Consider the following 21,515-nt stretch of genomic DNA (forward strand, 5'->3'; position numbering starts at 1 on the left):
AACATACAGATGCCTTATTAATATCTTATTGTAATTTGTCAAGTTATCTAGAGGTTTGTTCCCAGCAATCTCCCAGATAGCCAAATTTCCAAAGTAGAGAATACATTGACTACTTTGGACTGTGTCATTGTCACTCTTTCTACCAAGCGGATATATTAATATTTGACCATTAATGTTCATCAGCCCTTTCTATAAGTTGCTACTCTTTCTGAATTATTTGGCTTACTCATAATTTCCTGTATTTACCCACTGCTGCCACACAGATGGAGACAAATACATACCTTTGCATATAGGTAAATACTAAGAAGAAATACACAAATATTTCACTACTTCTTACTAATTAAAATTAATAAAATAAATTAAGCATCCAATTATAATCAATTTTGTATTTCAACTTCATTTTTGTACATTTTATATTAATTTTTATTTATCATTAAGAATTTATGACTTCCACAAAGTTACATAAAATTACTATACTACCTTTATTGTGATAACTTTTATTACTACTGATGTTCTAAATATCGCAACTTGCCCAGTGACCTGCTTGAAACTGGCTTCTTTTTCCTTTTAGCACTATCCTTACCATCTTGGAAGGTATCCTTGCTGTCTGGTAATAATAAGTATTTCAGGCCTATCTGAGTTTTCCTTGCCCCAAGGCATGGAATCTGCCACTTCCCAAAGAACTTTGCTTTCTTCTAGCAGAAAATATTGCTAGACACCAAAATCTGAGTGCTAGGTTTGCATCTGAGTACTGATGCTGCAAACAGGAAAAACAAAATCGTTACTGCTCATGTTGGGACACCCTTAGGAACAGAGCTGGACACAGTGTTCCTTGTTAAGCTTTTTATTCACATTTATTTTTTTTTCAAATTTATTTATTATATGTTCTATATGTTTCTTTAGTAAGAAACTGATAAAACTTTAAAGATTTTCTAAAACTTGTCAAGAAAACAGTGGGGCAGTAGACAGAGGTTGGGGAGCCTGTGGCAGGTGCCAAGTGAGTAACCTGGAGCTGGATCAAGAAGGGCCTTCTCTAGTTGCCCGTGCTGCGCTGTGGGCGAGCTGGCAAAGTATGGGAATAAGAAAGTATCGTGAGCAGGTTAGCAGTATGGAAAGAAGATGAGGCAGGTACTAGAGAACTTACAGACTGGTGGCAGGAAAACCATCCAGGCTGCTGAGGTTGTCCAGTAAGACTGAACAGAACCTAAAGGACCACAAGGACTAGAAATGACATGGAGGGCTAAGCGAAGAGCCCCTGCTGAGATACAGTGCCCCGGACTCCATGAACACTCAGGTGTGTGGCATCAGGTTGGAGTCAAAGGTGAATTGAGCATAGCAGGGCCATTAACTAACACGGTGAATTCAAGAGGAGCAGGTCAGATGGAGGGTGGTGAGGGAGAGATTGGGCTAACATTAAGGTATGATTCGTGAAGCAGACCAGTGTAGGCAGTGTCTGGCACACGTTTGTTCTGTAATAAACGGGCTCAGTGATTACTAATGGCACGAGCTGTATTGCATTCATACTGCATCACCAGCATATGCTAAGTATATATTTCAGTTAATTCTCACAAAGGGACCCTATGAAAAATAGGTACTGTTTTATCGTTATTAAACCGATGAGAATACATAGGTGTGTAGAGATTAAGTAACTTATCTGAGGCCACACGGTAGGTATTTGGCAGAGCCAGACTCAAGCCTGGACCTCTCTAACATCATACCCCTAACCAGGAAAGGAATGAAGGGAATAATCAAAGTGATGGGTGAGGATCAAGAGATGGTGCATTCTAGAAGCCAAGAGAAAGAGCAGCCTTCAGGAGAAGTCAGTCCATTTGTGGTCTGGTGGCCAAGTGGAGGTAACTTAAAATAGGCAATGGACTCAAGAGGTCACTGTGAGTTTGAGAGAGCGACGTTAGCAACGTGGGGTGGAGGCAGTCCCCTGAAGCTTCACAGTGATCGGGAAGTGTGAGAGGTGGCAAGAGTAGTAGACTACGCCGTCATGAGTGTTCACGGTGATGGGAATAGGGACAGAAAGACTCTTTAGTGCCAGGTAATTGAAGTTTGCCCCTTTAGTGATGCCTGAAGTTGAGTGTCTACTATGTGCCAGATACTGTTCTCAGTGCCCCATTTGTACATTACCTCATTGACTCTTCACAATGACCTTACGAGAAAAGTTCTAGACCAATCCCCATGACAGATGAGGAAACTGAAGCACAAAGGGGTAATTTGTTCAAGGTCGCACAGCTATCAATGAGCTGGCTCCATATGTTGAACAGAATTCGTTTTTTAACCAGTAGCATTGTGCGGAGGGTTTTCGAATTGTATATATCCAAACTTGAGATTATAGTTATTAAACAAAGTCAGTAACTTCCAACTGTAATAAAAGCAGAGACCTGCAGATCATAGCTGGTTTGTCATCAAACATAAACACAGGGAACAAAATCAATTTTGCCAAATTTAGAGCCACTTTAGGTTTTTAACTTCAGAACAAGGGTTCCCTCTTTGAGGCTGCACTTCAGCCACCTGTCTGAGAACCTAATATTCTCTGAACAAAATAGAACCAAAAGAAGTGTCCTTGAATTCATTCTTCTGAGACCCTATAACTCTTACATGAGCATATTCATAAGAACCAAGGTTAAATAAATATTAATACTAAAGATACTGGTGAGTTTTTCTGCATATCCTGAGTTTAAGTGTTTAAAGGGACATGAATAAAATACTAAATGTTTGACCTTTGTCACTGGGAATATTGGAACAGTGAATTGAAAGGAAAATATGAACTCATAGTTGTCTAGGACAGGGAGGAGGCATTGGGCTTTTTCCTGAATCTTTAGTTAGCCTCTAGGGCATGTTTGTGACTTGGAAACAGGCCCAGGTTCCACTAAATTACCTGAACACAGCCAACAGAAGACATTTACCTTAGACAATGGTCCGTTCTTCTTCCTTTGGCAACTCTAGCAATAGATAACTCCAAGGTCTCCTTCAAGTAGGCTTTTGAGTTTATGGTTTTACAAAGTATTCCTGAGCCCTGAGTCCATTTTTCTTTGTCATTCAGCTCCAGGCAACAAACAAGTTTCTTGGTCCCAGAAATTAGCCACCAACTTGAGACAAAAGATAACTCCAGAACTGCCATTCAACATGCTATATCTGTTCCACTGCCTCTATAAAGCAAGCCTTTGTAATGTAATTACATGACTTGTCTATCTATTATTAAATTGATGAAGACAGCCTGGATTTATTTATTTTTCCTCCTTTAACTTAGGAGTCAGTATAGTCTATTGTAGCATTTTCCAGCATGAATTCTGCAGAATTCCACCTTAAGATATGCTACACAAAAGAGCCCTGTGAGTAAACGTGTTTGGGAAGTCTGCATACCATACCTTTCCTACTCTCACCCCTGCCTCCTTTTCATTTGCAGTTTACATTAGCATATTAAAGGTTTTCCAAAGTTTTGCAATAAAGGAGCCAGGCTAGATCTCATTTCACAAAGTCATTTGCCATAGAATTGAGTTTTCCTTGTAACATTTTAACCCAAAGAATTGCTCTGGCAAATGCTGACATAGCTGTTGAGAGCTCTGGGGTCAATACCTGGGTGATCTTGGGTAAGATACTTCACCTTCCTGAGCATACATTTCCTTAACTGTAAAATAAGGGTAAGAATATCTTCCTTTGAGGAATGGTAACACCTTACAATAGTACCTGCCACCTAGTACACATTCAGTGAACCATAACTGTTCTGTGATTGTGATTGGCTGATGTTCGTACTGCATTGGTGCCCAGCAAGGGTTAACAACTCCTCTTAGAAAGGCTTGATGGAACCAGGATTTTTTTTTTCTTTTTTTTCTTTTTGAGACACAGTCTTACTCTGTTCCCCGGGCTAGAGTGCTATGGCCTCAGCCTAGCTCACAGCAACCTCAAACTCATGGGCTCAAGTGATCCTTCTGCCTCAGCTTCTCGAGTAGCTGGGACTACAGACATGCCCCACCATGCCTGGCTAATTTTTCTTTCTTTTTTTTTTTTGAGACAGAGTCTCACTCTGTTGCCTGGGCTAGAGTGAGTGCCATGGCATCATCCTAGCTCACAGCAACCTCAAACTCCTGGACTCAAGCAATCCTCCTGCCTCAGCCTCCCAAGTAGCTGGGACTACAGGCATGCACCACCATGCCCAGCTAATTTTTTTATATATATATATATATATATATATATTTTTAGCTGTCCGTATAATTTCTTTCTATTTTTAGTAGAGACGGGGTCTCGCTCTTGCTCAGGCTGGTCTCGAACTCCTGAGCTCAAACAATCTGCCCTCCTTGGCCTCCCAGAGTGCTAGGATTATAGGCTTGAGCCACCGCACCCGGCCTAATTTTTCTATATATATTTTTAGTTGTCTGGCTAATTTATTTCTATTTTCAGTAGAGACGGGGTCTCGTTTTTGCTCAAGCTGGTCTCAAACTCCTGACCTTGAGTGATCCTCCCTCCTCGGTGTCCCAGAGTGCTAGGATTACAGGCATTGAGCCACCGCGCCTGGCCAGAAACAGGATTTTTAGAAGAATTTATCTGCTAAGTCATTACCGCAAAAGTACAAATGAAATTTAACCTTTTGGAAGAATCTTCATCTTAAAAGAGGATACTAGAGATTGTCCAACATTGAAATGCAGTGGTGTGATTTAGTATTGATTAGTCAATGTAATGTAGAAAGAGCTTGGTATTGTCTGAGCTCACAGATCAGTAATGGAGTCTGTGAATTAAGAGCTAACTTTTTTCACTAGGTAGGCCTTTGCATTTAATCACTTTGTTTATAGAAGTAAAAGCTAATATCATCATTTTTATTTAACTTATTATCTATAGAATGGTCCAAATCACAGTACTAAGCAAGCCTCCTTTGAAACATCATGATTACCATGCAGCTGAATGACCACTGATGGGAACAGAAGAGTGTGTAAGTGGCACTGAGTGGCTTTAGGACTAAGAAGAAACCAAGCTGTCAGGGAACCAGGTCTCCGTGTAACTTTTATTTTGCTAACGTGTCCTCTAGTGGTGGAGGCACTGAGCAATAAAGTGGTCACAGATTGGAGGTAGAAAAGAAACAACAACTTTGTATCCAGTAAAATTCATTTGAATGTTACTACTACTGAATCAAACTTAAGTTGTACCTATGCCCTATCCATGAAAATGGTTTTGCTAAGAAAATTAGTACATTAGATGAGAACAGAATAGGGCCTAATCTACTCAGAGAATAAAATATTACTGAACACTTTGGGCACACTATATGAGAGTTACTAATGTTCCTGGTCTATTAACAGATTTAATATAAAAGATCTCCCTACCAATTTTTGTGAGTTTATTTTATTTGAATGCAAATCCATTTTATACATATATGTAAATTTTCCCCATAATTTCACATTGGTTTTCCTCTAAGATAGTTTAGATACATGAGGCTTTATTCCTAAGTGGTTAGATTCATTGTGGAATAGAAGTAGTCCAAGCAAAACTATTAAGAAATTTCTGTTTTAAAAGAATGCTCTTAGTTAAGCATGTTGACTCAGCACTGAGTATATAGGTGGGCATATATTTATCATTTATTTATTTTTTAGATGATTTTCTTGCTGCCTGATATTCCAAACAGGATGAGTATTTTTACATTTCAAATGTCTATATATGTATTTGATTAAGGGCTTTAATTACCAAGATACACCCTGAAGTCCAGGATGATCAAATGGAATTATGTTGGTATTTGAGCTGTTGGTATAGTTTATGTGCTTCTAAAAATCTTTCCTCTCCTTCTTACTCTGCTGTTGTCATTTTTCAATATACTTCACTCTTTTCCCTCATTTTCCTATATATTTAAATTTCTTTTAAGTATATATTCTAACAGTGACTGAATACCATTTTTTTGTATTTATCTCAAATTGCTCTCTCAATAAAGTCTTCTAAATCACTTGACATATAAGATGCCAGCATGTATATTTTTTAAAGCACACATTGAGTAGAACTGATGTGAAGGCAACATCGATGAAGCAATATTGGTCTCTGCTCTATTCTCCAGAGACTAATTCAAAAATTAGTTGACTTCATTTGCTGTGGTTGACATCTTCTCAGACTGCTTGAATAAATTTGGGTATTAATATGCATCCTGTCTATTTGGAGAGAATTACTGTTCTATCTGCCTCAGGAGACTGCTTTATTTTCAGATTTAACTCAGCTCGATATGATGGGCCCCAACTTTTGAGTTAGGTGTCCTATTAACGAAGCATGCCTTGATTTAATAAATATGTGTTCAGCTCCCTGTCTGAGCAACATGCTGTGCTACACACAGCAGGATATACAAAGATATATACTGAGTATCTTCTGCAAGCCCCAAAGCACTTAGCCCCAAGGTAGGAGAGAAGAGAGGGAGACATGCAATGGAATTGGGTGGGATTGTGCCATTTTCCCAAAGTTCCCTAGACAGCAGATGTGGTCTTAAGGCGGAGGGACAAACTTCCATTGAGCACTGACAAGCACTGTTTCTTCATCTCCACAGTAGCCATATGAGGTGAATGGCATAACCCACATTTTATAGAGAAAAAAACTGAAGAGCAGATCAATGACATCACTCCCTCAGTCAGTCAATCAATTGTGTCAACATTAACAGTGCCTGGCACATGGTAGGCACATCGTGAATAGTTTGGAACGGTTGAGTGTATCTTTCAGGGAAGCAATTTTCAGCATACACCAAGAATCTCAAAAACATTTATGCCCTTTGAACCAGCAATTTCTAGTAATTATCAAAGATGTAGTAAAGTATTTGTATATGTGCAAGGCAATGGGAATGGTAAAGAGGGCAGAGTGGAGAGCTGTATAAGAGGAGACCCTTACTTGTACAAGGTTAAAGTGAGGGAGGAATCCCAGATTTCTAGCTGAATTGGAATCCTGGCAGATATTGGGGTTATTCACTAAGAAGGGACCCCCAAAGGAAAAGCAGGTGCGAGGGGAATCAAGATAATGTGGTCAGGATTAGATGTACTGAATCGAGATGATTCTGGGTCATTCAGTTGGAGTTGTCCAGTAAGAAAACATAGGGGTCTGGAGCTCAGCAGCACAACCTAGTGCAAGACAAGGATTTGGTCACTGAAGCCACAAGCTGGATAAGATTGCCCCGGGGAGAGTCTGCAGAGTGCAAAAGAGAAGCGAGCACAGGACAGAACCCTGAGATTGCAGTATGAACAAGAGGAGCCCAGAGAGAAGAAAGTAAGTGTGCAGAAGATCTAAGCCAAAAGAGAAGAAACATTAAAGATTTAGGAGATGGTCAACAGAGTGAAATGGTGCTCTCAGGGATTCTGTAATCCAGGTGAAGAAGTCAAGTAAGAGAAGAGTTGCCCATGATTGCACTTAACTAAGCACTCAAGAAGGGCATAGGCAGTACTTACGGGGTTGAGAATGGAATTGACCTGAAATTTGATAAAAGTGATGGGACTTAACTGGGCCTGAGATGTGGGTAGAATTGAAACTGGGAGGGGTCTTTTCAAATGAGATTTGTTCAAATTCATTCTTATACCTAAAATAACTATTAATAAAAGTGGATTTCCTATTGACAGCAGTCAGCAATGTCATCTTTGAATAGTGAAGACAGCATTTGGTTCCCTTTTAGTTGTAACATTTGGTTCTAACTATGACTATTGGCTAAACAGTATCATACAAAACTGGGTGTGGTATTACCTGACATCATCATGTACAAGATTAAATTCAAGGACGTCATGACAAGAAAGCAGTATGGCTTATGTGTAGCGAGTTCATTCCAAAAAAACAGATGTGTATAACTTTTAGGAGATCATGTGAGTCTATTCCAATGGGAAAAGGAGGGTCTTGGCTATATGCCCTCTTAATTTTATGGCATCTAATTCTAAAATTCCTTTGATTTAGTGAAGCTATTCCTAGCTGTGAAGTTGCAGATTCCGTGCCCCATCTTTTCCCTGTCTTCTGGTGGCTAAACTGTGGCTATATGTGAGGAAGCAGGAAAAGGAGATTTTCTTGTGCCCTTTCCCGACTCCCCTGCACCTTCCAGTCCCTTTTCCAGCTTCCTGTTCCACCCCATTGGCCTCTTCCTTCTTGGGAACACTTGACTTGCAATGCAGCATGGGCAATAATTCTTAATTTACCAACAGAAGTACCTTGAAGACAGACACGGTCAGGCGTTACTTTGGGAAATAACCTGTCAAAACCTGTCTGTAGGCGAGTCTGCCCACAATATTTCATAGTGATTGCTTCCCCGGACCAACACCATATCTGCAAAGAAGGGACAGAATAAGGAAAGTCATTGGAAAACCAGGTTCCTGTGCTAGCCATGTCATTGTCCTGGTGATAAAGTCTTGTGCAAGGTTCTTAACCTCTACTAGGCTCAATCTTCTCAGTGGAATTGTGACAATCAAATGACATAATATTTATGAAGCTACTGTATGCTTGCAAAATGCTATTCTCATGGCAGGCAGTGGTGGTTGGCTATCATCGTAGTCATGAATATAATGTGAAAGCAAAGGGGGACTAAATATCTCCTCCTAAATCCATTCTGAAGACCCCGACCTTGCATTCCAACTTATGTGTTCAACCAGATTTCTCCAATGCTACATCTACTTTGCTCCCTCTTTGTCTGTGCTGATTTATCCTGGTTTATGTAGTGCTTGATGCAGTTGAGTAACACTAAGTTAATCCCATTCTGCTTCCCTTAGTGCATAGTTGAAGCCCTTGAAATCCACCCTTAAAGAAGAAAAATGGAAAACCATTTACTAAGTGCTTCCACCGGGCCAGGCACTTTCTTTGTCTGAGATCCTTTCCCACAAACCTCAGACGGTTCCCACAGAGGAGAAATTAGGAAGCCTTTGCAGCTGAGACTAGTGGAAATTGCATTTCTATTAAAAGCTGTCTGGCTAGATGTATCCATCCCAGATACAAAGTTAAATGATGTCATAAACTTATTCAAAGATATAAAGCTATTATATAAAATGCCATTAAATATCTTGTACTCAATGTTAACAAAATACAGCTATAAATCTCCTTGTTGACATTTTGCAAGTTGCTAGTTCTCAGTGGGTTATACATCTGCAACTTCTGCACTATTGAATTTTGCTGCCCAGTCCTAGCAAATGAGATGTCAGGAATGCATGACCCTTTGAGATGTCATGGTTTTCAACTTTCTTGGTATCATCACTCTTGAATTTAGGAGTGCCACATTTCTTCTAGGGCTGGTTTCTGTAACCATTTTTTACCCACTGGTTAAGTGTGGTGCTGAGGCTCCAGGTACTAGAGACCAGAAGCAAGGAGGCCCAACCGTCCGAGCCATGGTACAGGATTCAAGGCTGGAAGCCGACACACCTGCTTTGAACTTTGAGACTAGCTCACAACTCTCATATGGAGCTGTACAGTTGTGGGTATTGCTTACTTGCTGGGTGAAGGGGTAGAGTGGAGAACAAGACTTGAAAGGAGAATGAAACATTATATCGAGAAAAGTTCTATGGCCCCAGTTTTCCTGTGGTAGTTCACCTAAACCACAGGTCAAAAGGAAATGCACATAAGATATGTCTCCATGAATGTGTACAATTCTGTGAACTTGTCAGAATTCTCATTTACCTTTGCAATCCAGGTCCTAAATCCAGACAGGCACTGTCCTTTTGAGCCTCCGCAGATAGCACACTGGCAGAAGGGAAATGTCTGGCATGTCAGGGATGGGAGTACATAGCAGCATTGAGCATTTGCCCAGGCCCTACAGTCAGTGGCTGTTCTTCCTGCAAGTGAGTCAGTGACCGAATCAGAAGAAACGTCGACTTGTTTCCTAGACACCAGACTGGGGGCCTTTCCACGGTGTGACCTGCATTCCTCTTGCAGGGCGCTCCCAGCACGGTCTGGTCACCGTAGGTCTGCCACGCCAGCTTCTGAGGCTCTTGCTTTCCTTCCTTCAGGAAACAGCATCCTCCATTCAGCTGCCGATAGCGTGACCAGCGCCGTGCAGAAGGCGAGCCAGGCCTTGAACGAGCGCGGGGAGCGGTTGGGCCGGGCGGAGGAGAAGACAGAAGACCTGAAGAACAGCGCCCAGCAGTTTGCAGAAACTGCGCACAAGGTGGGCCGACAGAGGGGCGGGGGTCTCAGCGCTCGGTTACCAGGGAGCTACGGTGCCAAGAAACTTTATTTCAGTATTTTCCACGGTGGGAGATAAAAAATCAAGCTTTTTTTTTTTCTTGGCCCCTTTATACAATTCCCATCTGCTGCTTACTAAATGCCAGAGTCACGAGAAATTTATTCTTGTACGTGGTTTCTGTGGTTATCTCGTTTCTGATGGCCTCATCCCTCTCTGACCTTCTGACTTTGGATCTTTAGGAAATATGGACCAACTTTAGCTCCTGCCCAGGGTTCAAGTTTCAGGGCACAGAATGAGGAGGGACAAAAAGAAGTCAGGTCTTAGAATATCCCTCTCCCTTGGCCCAGGTGTGGAGGACTTCAGGCTGCTCGTGCTTACTGTCCTGAGTCTCCTATGCTATGTCTTCACCACATGCAAAGCAAGCCCAAGTCCCAGGGCACAACGTGCCTCAGGGCTAGTTTTCCCTCTGAGCAGGGCCTGGATTGTTATTTCGAGGCCGCAGTTCTTTAGGAGTGACCAGACTGGTGCTGAGCTGCCAACAAGGTTCCCTCCTGCCTCCGAGCCTGGAGAATGGCGTTTCCCACGTGACTGAGCGTGCACTGTGCACATCGGCACAGTCGCTAAGAACTGTACCTTCCAGAAGGGAAAAGGGGAGTTGTTATTGGCAGCCGTCTATCTAAGCAGTCACAAACCAAAAGAAAGAGGCCCTGTTGTTCAGGCGATAAAGAGGATTTATTACTGTTCTTGTGCTCGGATCAAAGGGCAGTTCTCTTCTGGTTGGTTTGAATTTAGATTTCCAGAAACACCGTCTGCTGATGACTTGTGTTGGCATGTCAGACCCATGATCTAGCCCTTCGAACACGCTTTTCAGGTGACCTTTGGGGAAAAAAATTAATTGGCTTTAACAGAAACCCCGCTTTTGCTGTTTAAACAAGAATGGATAACCTAAAACTTTCCACAGCTGAGCCAAGGTGGCCCCTCCTGGAGGTTCACACTCAGGCCCAGCTGGGGATCCGATTCCAGTGGATGCTTCCTGCCTTCTCTTCCTGCATCCCCCTCGCACAGACCTGTCTTGTTGTCTCATTTATTCTCTATCGTGACAGGGTCCTACTGCACGGCTGCAGAGGGGCCCACTTGGAGCTCCATGGAGGAAAACAGGCCAGGTCTGTCTGGAATTGCCCAGAGCCTCAGACTGCTGCGGCTGTCACAGAGGGAGTGAGCTCAGATTTCAGGTTTCCATGATGCCTCCTCCCTTTGTAATGCAGAAATAATGATGAAATGGAAATGCTAGAATTCATTAGAAATGTTAATCTTCATTTATAACAACCGTAGCTTATGTGATTTAAATGGGGGATGGACAGTGGAATCTGGGGAAACAAAGTGTCGAGTTAGGGAAGGCAAGGCTACAGGGAATAACTTGGTAACTGTCTTCAAGTCTGGGAAGGGTGATGGTGCAGGCAATTATTTTTCATGTCTTCCCACACAGAACAGAGCAATCAATAGTGCACTGATAAAATTCTGCTAAAACAAGAATTCAGGTTAATGATTAAACCATGAACCAGGTTACCAAGGAAGACTGTGAAATCGCCCTTCCTAAAGTGCAGTAGACAATGCCTGGATGTCATCCATGGAGGCGTCCCTCTCAGAGGGGGTTGCGTAAACACTGATTGGATAACCTAATCAGATGGCCTGAATTCTTGGCCCTGGGAGCCCTCTTTCCCCGATACTGTGGCCAAGTTTGCTAGGTAGCTGGGAAAGCAATACGGTATAGTAGTTAATATCTTGTGTTTGAATACAGCTCTGCCATTTACCATCTTGGTGACCTTGGGCAAGCGTGCAATTTCTCTAAGCCTCAGTTTCTTCATAAGTAAAATAGAGCTAATTAATAATACTACCTACCTCCTAGCGTGTTGAGAGAATTGAATGAGTTCAAAGCTCTTAGCACAGTGTGTAGCACGTACACATTTGAATTGCTATTATTTATAATTATTTCTATAACAATCATTTCTGCTGAACCTGCCCTGTTCAGTCACCTGGCGGGCACTGCAAGGGGCTGGAGAATCCTCACTGGCACTTGAGGGTCCTCAGCACACAGTTAGGGAAGAAATGGAGGTGAAGATTTTGTGTCTTCCAAACTCTAAGAGAAAGGGGGTGAGAGGGCTCCCCGCTAAATGTGGATACTATCTAAACACACAGCATCCTCAAAATAGGACCTGTCAGAACAGAAACTTATGAGGCCCCCAAAGGCAAAGAAAGGGGCCTCTGGCTTGACCAGGGGAGAATCCATGCCGGACAGTTACCTGCTTTCAGTACAGAGGGACGAGGCAGGGGCAGTTTGTATTTATTTAGGTTTCCCCTCCTGTAGGTGTTCTCAGGGAGAGCGCGAGGGGCTGCTGTTGTCTGTTAGTGCATGAGAGGGAGTGTGAGAGAGACGGTGTCATAGCCAGACTTGCAGTTTTCTAAAACTGGGAAGTGTGCCTGTGAATCACTGGCATTGGCAGTATTCCTAACGAGCAGGCTGACCTCTTTAGATAAGGTGGGACTATTTTCCCAGGGACTGAGATTCCTGATTTGGACCCACCAGTGTAGGCAGGCCGTGAAGAGGTCATTTCACTGGCCAGGTCCCAGCCAGACCTGCTGGTGAGGGGAGAGTTCAGAGATGGAATCCAGGGCTTCCCCCCAAGACAGGTGTGGCCCTGTAGACTCACAAAGAGAGGGCTGTGTTTACAAGTGGAGGCTCAGTGCACACGGTAGAGTCCTTAGCAGAGACATGGCACGCCTCTCTAGATTGGAGTACAAAAAGATCTTTGGCCTTCAAGCTTTTCACAGGACTCCTGCAATGATCCAGGTATGAGAGTGAATGGATCATTTTTGTGTAACCCTGCCTTCTAGGTCTGTGGGTGCTTGTCCTCTACAGAGCAAGACAATGATCCGTTGCCCCCTCAGCCCCCAGATCCAGTTTGCCTGGCTTGCGGAAGTGTGGTCCCTTCCCGAGCTGTGGGCTTGGCACAGGCCCAGCCCTTAGGAAAGTGCAACTCGACCACAGAAGCAGGCCCGCTCGCTTCACCCTGCCCCAAAAAGCACAATGTTATGATGTGTGCAGGGCTTTGATGGCCTGCCACGGGCAGTGAGTCAGCAAGCAAAAGCATTACCCACACCTAGGCATCCTCAAATGACATTTCTCGCAGAAAAGAACATTGATCTGCCTTGTTTTGCACAAGCCTACATCTATGGGGGAAGGAAGGAAGCGTGGCATTTCTCTCCCTGGGAGGGAATGGCTGTCTCTACCATCCTATAGTCAAGAGCTTCCCTGGGGTCTTTAGGTCAGAAGTGACCTCAAGAACTCAGATCTCTTAAAGTATCTCCCTGGTATCACTCATGATTTTTTATTATCATTATTTAGGTGGAATGGGTTACATAGCATTGAAAGAGAAAGCTTCCCATGAGAAATGAAGAAAACAAAATATATCAAAAGGATATTTTAAACTGCTTTAGAAACTGTGACACCTAAATTAATCCATCAGCATTTAGAGTTGAACACTTTTTTACAGAAATATGAGGAAGCTGAGGTATGGAGCAGCTGCGACTCTAGAGCTCAAGGTCGTGCAGCAGATTTGTAGCGGCAGGTATCCTGTCCTCGCTGAATCCAGGGCTCTTTCTGCCCTGCCTTCCTGCCTTCCGTATTCTAAAGCTCCTCATTCCCAGGGAATTTTTTAAAAACTAGAATGATGCCACTTACTTAGTCTGTTTAGGCTGCTATAACAAAATACCACAAACTGGGTAGCTTACAAACAACAGAAATTTATTTCTTACAGTTCTGGAGGTTGGGAAGTCTAAGACCAAAGCACCAGCAGATTGAGTGTCTGGCGAGGGCCTGCTTCCCGGTTCATAGATAGCACCTTCTCGCCCTGTCCTCACATGGCAGAAGGGACAGGGGTCTCTCTCCAGCCTCTTTATAAGGACACCAGTTTCATTCACAAGGGCTCTGCCCTCATGACCTAATCACCTACGAAAGGCCCCACCTTCTGATACCATCACCTTAGGGGTTAGGTTTCAACATATGAATTTGGGGGTGGGGGGCATGGAACATTCAGATCATGGCAATACCTCAAGTAGCAAAGTGTCCAATCCAGCTGTATTTCTGCAAAGCTTAGTGATCACGGCCCAGGGGCTCCTCTTAGCTCCATTCCATACTTACCGTCGTGGCAACCAGGGTCTGGTTTGAGCAGCAGCACAATCACTGCTGAAGGTTGATGTCAGTGGGTAAGTTGGCACAGGCCCGTTAGTAGAAAGTTAACAACTGAATGAATACCAGGACAGCAGCACTGATCAAATATTTATGGTTGATATTTATTATGCACAACACTTAACAGCTCTGTGTTGATTTGATGGCCCATGTTGCTGAATAATGTATAAGAACTAGAGACAGAGCAAGAAGTGGTGGGGCTCAGTGTGTGGCCAGGAGTGGCACAGATCTGAGGTGTAACCCTGGCTGTGCCATTTGCACCAACCATGTTTCCTGGACTGTAAACTCTTTGAGGTGAAGGGTCATTAGCCTCCTCCACCCTTCTTGGCAAAAGCCCACAGCACTCAGCGTGGCAGCCTGGGCATGCTCAGAACTTCACAAACACCGTGTCTGACAGTTGACGATTGTCAGCATCAGCACTGCAGCAGGCCTCCGGAGGTCTTCACTGCCAGACAGAACTAACAGGAGCTCTTGCAGCTGAGCTTGCCCAAGCAGAGATTAATCCACACGAGGACTGGATCCGCAGCCCTCTCCATCACATGCAGGCCTGGCCGGGGCACTAGTGCTTTTGCTGGTGGCCTGGAAGAGATGGCAGCACCAAGGTTAAAACTTCTTTGTCAAAGACATCAAGAAGAGAGAGAAAAGACTTAGATTTCCCTGGGGTTTGCTGGAGGAATGGGTTATTGATGTCATCCAGAATGATGCAAAGCACCACAGGGTGGAATCAATGGGCTCTGTCTTACTAATTCTTAAAAGGCAGATAGCCTGGTTGGGACACAGATAACAGGGCTTTCTACAAAGTTATCACCTACATAGAATAGAATCCCCTGTTCTTCCCTCAAAGGATTTCTGAGCCTCGGAACCCCAACCCCAGTCGCTCCCAGCCCCAACCACGGGGATTAATCCCTAAACATGAGGAATTACAATTCAGCCTCTGCTTTGCCTTCTGTTCACAGCAGTGTATGGGCTCCTTGGAAAAGAGCTGGCTGAGAAAAGCGAAGACAGATTTAATTGTATGTTCTGTACCTGCATATAATTTCCTTAAATACATCATCGTGGGCTCCATCCAGTTGGGCTTAGGAAGTTATTGAATGATACATTGGTATTTGATGTTACCATTTATAAAGATCTAGCATTTCAATAGACCACCTTTCTTAAAGGGGAAGGAATAAGTTAAAGTCTGGATTTGGTCTATTGTTCGGCCTTAGTAACACAATTAAATTGCCAGGTGCTTTGGACTTAGTAGAATGTCCAGGCTGGATGGAGAGTAGATTATTGCAGATTGTCTCTCTACAAGCTGTTGATTTTTAATACTTCATGAGATGTCAGTAAATCCTTACACTTTAGGAGTGTTGCTTTTCCCGGATAACCAGTAACTTGGGAACCCCAGCTGCTCTTTCTGCCTGTGCATTGGTTTTCCCATTTGTTCCTCTAGTGGGATGAAACACCACACAGCATTCTCTCCCACCTGGACACATGCACCAACAACAAAATCACTGTAAGCAAGAGTAACACATGCAATGTTACATGAACTATTTGAGAACAGGTTGTGTATTTACTAGGTGCCACTGCAAATAGTAACGGTGATCTGCCACACAGAGTAGAATCCTGGTGTTGCTTCTCACTGTGGATGTGGAGAGAGGGAGCAGCACAGTGAAATCTCCCCGCCAGTGAGGTCTTACTTTTCTCCTTCTCTCTCTCCTTAGCTTGCCATGAAGCACAAATGTTGAGAGACTGCCTATCCTGGTGACCCTCTTAAGAGAGATGGAAGAGTTTATTCAGCAGTTTTTACAAGAATTCCGGACCTCTGCTTGCTTCTTTTTTTCCAATATTTGGACATTTAGAGTTTTTTTGTTTTTCCTTTTCAAATGTTACTATGAAAGAAAAGGTGTTATGTTTATACATTTCCCTAATGATCTTGCTAAGAAATGCTACAATAGCATCAGCTTCATTTTGGTTTTGGTTTTATTCCCTGTGCGTGTGTATGTGTGTTTGAATGTGTTTTTCTTTTCAAAAATATTTTTTTGTAGTTTGAATATGAAATTGGGACCAAATGACAAACGGAGCTAGGTCAAAGTTGGCAACATGTAATTTTTTTCCCCCTGATACTAAGCAGGAAGACATCAGATGTTATTGTTCTTGGATGAAAATAGAAGTCAAGCAGTGATTGGTTTCACTCATTCTTCTAGCTACTCCTAATTTGAAGGTTAAAATTCTATATTATGGAAAACAATTGGATATATCATGGAAATAGCAATCTTAGATTTTGCCCTTTACATAGTAATGTTTTTGCATGAACCATCACCAGCATTCAAAAACACAAATTAGAATCACAGATAGAAATCTGCTTTCTGAGCTACAGTTTAAATACTTGTGCTGTTGCTTCCAGGCTGATTATTTGGAATTATCATATGAAGGATAAAAATTTGAGAGTAAAGACCTAAGGAAAAGCCTATTTAAAACCCTCTGTGTATTCACGGATGTTTGTCTCTTTTGTCATTGCCCCAATTGTGGTAGCTGCTATTGAAAGGCTGTATTTTGATCAAAAATTGATTTGTCCGGGTAAAGGTCTGTGTCAATGATAATGTAAAAACATACTACATTGAAAATCTTTTTTCTTGTCTTACAAAGTCTTGCCTATTTTAGAGACAACCTCACAATGTCCTTGGGAAAGGGCCTTCAATTTTTTGGTATCTGAGTTTTTGGAGGTTTTGATGTTGTTATTGCTGTTTATTTATTTAATGTAATTTAACATGTGGGTTTTTGACAAATTGCATTTCATGGCAATTGCAACTTGCGGAGTATGACATAAAACACCACAGTCATGACGCCTTTGCATTGCAGGCAGATTAAATAAAATTGGTCACATTCCTCCTGATTTTCTGTTAAAATAATGCAGGGTTGAGAGTCTAGAAGTTTTGTTTCCTAGAGTGTTAAAATGCTAAACTTAAAAAAGCTGTCCTTTTTCTTAATGAAAAAGGAGGCAGGCTGCACAACCCAGGCACGGTGTGAGCCTCCCACAGTGGTGCATTTATTTTTAAGCTGCCTGAATGGTCAGGACCCCTTCTGTTCCTTCCTATCCATTGAGCCCGTACAGTCTATGTGTACTATAGCCTCTTACATGGCAGCGTAAGATGACTCTTGGATTATTAGTACTCATTTAAATAGCTTAAATTCTCCTGATAAAGCATTCCCAAGGACACAGAAAGTCTATTGGGGGAAAAAATATTGCAAGCAGTGCATGTCAAAGGGAGATGGGACTTGCTGGAGACAAATTGCTGAATCCTCTTAGAGAGGATGATCCAATTCAAGAAAGCTCTGTAAAATTTATACAAGTTTAATATTTTGTACCTTTAGTGTCTTAAAAGTTTAAAGAAGTAAGGAACATGCCATTTGGTGAGTACCATCAGAAGACTATATAATTGCTAAGAAAAGCCCCAAATAGCACTTCAAACAGATTTTGTTTGCAGACCTCCGTTCAGAAAACATACACATATACACACAGAGAGAGAGAGAGAGAGAGAGAGAGAGAAATATTCATCTCCCCAAATTGGATTCTGGTTTCAGAAATAGTTGGTATAAATAATTGAAAGGGTAAATCTAAAACCCCTTGACAATCAGCCAAAGTCAAGAATAAAATTGGTTGCCAACTATCTAACAACAGTGTTTGAGAAGCTGCTTCTGAAGTAGCAGAAGGTGAGGTCATAAGCATACTGTGAAATCCGAGATCCTTCCTCCCTGGTAGAATCGTGATAGTTACTCTTACCATATATGTAAATATTCCACATCTTGCCCTCATTCTCTCTCCGTTTATCCCTTTAGATCTAACTCTTGCTGGAAATAGCCTGGATTAGAAGAATGACTCATGCCCTTGTCCTCCCTGTGTCCAAGTCCTGCCTAGGCCTCCACCAGCAGAGAGGCTGTAACAGCAGTCCCTGCCCCTCCTCCACCCCCAGCCTCTTCCAGAGGAGCCCTGGGATAACACATGTGAAGTTCTTTGCTGTGTTTTTGTAGAAGGTGCTGCAGTCCAAATATTATTACAATCTAACCTAGAGAAAATTGCTAAAATAACTCACATCATTTAGGACCAATTTGAGCTTGCTAGAAGACAATTTCAGTTTGTTTTATTTCTGCACTTCACTATGAATTTGAGGGATACTATATTTCTGTGAAGGACTTCTCAAATTATATTGATAACACACAAAAGAAACTTTCCAGTGTTACCACTTCTTCCTGGAACGTAGCTGTAGTATTCCTCACTAGTATTATTAGATATCTGTGTACAGGAAGTATGCAGTTATTCAGGTTAATGTTTCATATTAAAGAATGTATTTGTAAAATGTAACAACATCAGTAGTTAACTTTTTTTAAGCTCTTAAAAAGTTAAGATTATGTGTTAGACTTAAAATTACAGTGAAATCTGTTTTAATACTACTTTTGTGGCTAGCAAAGGTTGTGTATTTATATAAAAATATTTACAGGATGCCCTAAATAAAGAATATTAAAGATAGGTTTTGCTCTTCATTTTCAGAATTGTAACATTGCTGATGTCTGTTATACAGCTATTCTCCAGAAGTTCTGTAAGATGTCAGATATAATTTTTGTTTAATTTAGAGACAAGTAACACCTGCTCTATTGACTCACTATTACAGCAAACCCTAATTTTGTCATTAAATGTTTTAACTCTGTGATGAAAGTGTGTTTCTTTCAGTTATTTGTGAAATCTGGAAAGTACTACCAAATAGGTACACATCACCACCCTTGTGGTGCTAATGGGAAAATCTGGTATGCCTAAATGGAGACCTCGGAACCAGAGTTTGCACTATAATAAAGTTTCACTACATACATACTAATAAAAAAAAACTTGAAATACAAAAAAGACTAAAGAGCTAACCTTAATTTAGACAATGGGCATCTATCCAGCAAGAGTTAAGTATTTTTTTTCCCTCTCAGGGGTGAAGCAATTAAGGCAATTGACAGTCACCTTTCTGCTGATGTTAGTGATGTGCTCAAGTACTTATTATATAGCAGGTGCCCTCATTCAGCAGACTAGTTTCATGCCCTGTTAAACTGGGAAGAAGACTGGCTCGTATCATGTCAATTTATTTTTATGGAAAAGCAAATGCAACTTATTCCATCGCCCCATTTGTTTCTGAGGGGAGTGACTTGGGTGACTACTGTAGCAGAACAGCCATCTCTGGGTTGGCATGGACACTCGGTAAAGCAGACAGGACTTTGAAATATTTCCTGGGAGGACTGCAGGTGGGAGGGAAAGATTGCAGCCTCCACCTTTCAGAGAAGAAAAGATAGAGATACTGTTTGGCTAGAGGAGGACTCAGCCTTAAGTTAATTATGCATTTGAAAGCACCTGCTCTTGTGAACGAAATTATAAGCAGAATGCCTTGCAGAGATATATCTTTTTTCCTTAATATAGTTTTTATTAGCAATTATGCCACAGCCAACTCTCATAGTTTATGGGAGGATTAATATGAAAAGTAGATGGTGCCTTTCCCCTGTTCTGAATGGGAACATACTTAGGAAAAACTCTTAGTTTATTATAATCATTGTCTGCCTAAACAAGCAGATTGGGGCAGGTGTGGTAGGGGAGGGTAGAGAGAAGAAAAGGGGGGGGGGGAAATACCAGAAATAAATTTCAAACCAAAACAAAAGTCCAAGTATTATTTCCTGTCGCTGCGCATTCCTTGTGCCTCTCCCCTGACATGGGCTGGCCTGGGTGGCAGCTAGACACATGTATGCATGTTCACATGTGCACGCACAGCTGGCATCAGGAAAAAAGCTGTGCTGTGGTCCTAGATAACCCCCTGAAGTCATTTCATGAACCCTCTTGCCCATCTGGACATGGGTGGGCAGGAGACAGTACTTCCTAGGGGCAATGAAACTGGAAATGCCAGAGCTGGGCCATTATCAGAGCATGGAAAGAAGCGAGGACATAAGAGACTTATATGCCGCCTACAAGGCATGTCTCAGTTTATGTCTCTACATGTGAACGCACCAACAGTCCTTTTAATAAGATGGTGCGAAGGATGGATTTTCTTCTGGTTTGCTTTTTGAAAATCCAGAAATTGCCTTTTGGACAGTCTCCTTTGTCCCTTCCGTGTCCCTCTCCTTGCTTCCTGACCCTTCTTAGATCCTGCTTTAACTCACCCTTCCTAAGGTGTTACCCACAAATAAAGTGTGGGTTTACAGTGGCTTAGGGCAGTTCCTCCACCATGGCTGCCTGTCACAACCAATTGGGGAGCTTTTAGAAATACACGTTTTACTCCCAAATTTGCCTTTTTGATGTCCCTGGTCATCTTTTGTAAAGAAAAAAAACAAACACTGGTGGGGCACCTGGCTTCTCCACATGCTTCCTAGATTCAAAGCGGCAAGTTAAAGCCGTCAAGGAAATTAAATGTAATGTGCACTTAAGCTCTGTTGCTGCTACAGTGTAACCTGGCCTGACCCCCGTTGTATTTCCTTCTTGGGCCTCACCTGGAGACTCTGGATTTCCTGAGTTGTATTTTCGACTTCCTGCCTCCCTTCCTCCCTGCCCTAAAGTTTTCTACCACATTTTCTTCTTTGTGCTGATGAGTCGTTGTCCCGGGCATCACAGTTCAGGGGTCTGCTTCAGTGGCCCATCACACTGGGCACCTGCTCTAGGTGCACTCCAGGTAGAGTGGGGGACACAAAGCCACCTTGCCTCCTCCAGCCCACAGGCACTCGTGCACAGGCCTAAGTGATTCTGAGTTGGTTGCTGATGTCTGTTGTTGCTGCTGTCAGATTTTGCCTATTAGACATTTTAAATGCTATTGATTCTGTCAGATGAAGGTTTTTTTTGATATTTTTCCTGCCTTTCACATGCTCAGCCAGCCCAAGGGTGCCTATTTATATGGTGCCTGGCCTCATCACACAACCACACTTAGGTGTGTCAAAAGCTGGACAGGAATGTCTAGCCCTGCAAGTCCCAGGTGTCACTTGTCAACAGTAGATCTGGAGCCTCTGTCCCATGACATTGTATCACAATTGCTTTGCCACTTGTCAGGTGACATGGAAAGAAGAAAAGTGAGCCCATGAATTCTCTGAGATCTAAAACACGACTTGGATGATCCACAACTTCCGAAGAAAATTCCTGTTATATGCTCTGACCATGTGCACCAATAATCTCTT

General features: G+C 42.4%; 1 protein-coding gene and 1 long non-coding RNA gene across 2 annotated transcripts in view; one reads left to right on the top strand and one right to left on the bottom strand.

The window, feature by feature from the left end:
* Nucleotides 1-19,039, top strand: part of LOC123650573 (syntaxin-binding protein 6) — a 101,272-nt gene extending 82,233 nt beyond the window's left edge. Inside the window, exons 4-5 of the mRNA XM_045569454.1 lie at nt 9,927-10,084; nt 16,055-19,039. Coding sequence (XP_045425410.1) covers nt 9,927-10,084; nt 16,055-16,078 — 182 coding nt within the window. The 3' untranslated portion in view covers nt 16,079-19,039. The remainder of the gene's footprint in view (nt 1-9,926; nt 10,085-16,054) is intronic.
* Nucleotides 14,434-21,515, bottom strand: part of LOC123650576 — a 37,454-nt gene continuing 30,372 nt past the window's right edge. Inside the window, exon 2 of the long non-coding RNA XR_006739420.1 lies at nt 14,434-14,927. This is a non-coding gene — a long non-coding RNA (uncharacterized LOC123650576). The remainder of the gene's footprint in view (nt 14,928-21,515) is intronic.

Source organism: Lemur catta, chromosome 1 (assembly GCF_020740605.2).
Source record: "Lemur catta isolate mLemCat1 chromosome 1, mLemCat1.pri, whole genome shotgun sequence".
Classification (NCBI taxonomy): Eukaryota; Metazoa; Chordata; class Mammalia; order Primates; family Lemuridae; genus Lemur; species Lemur catta.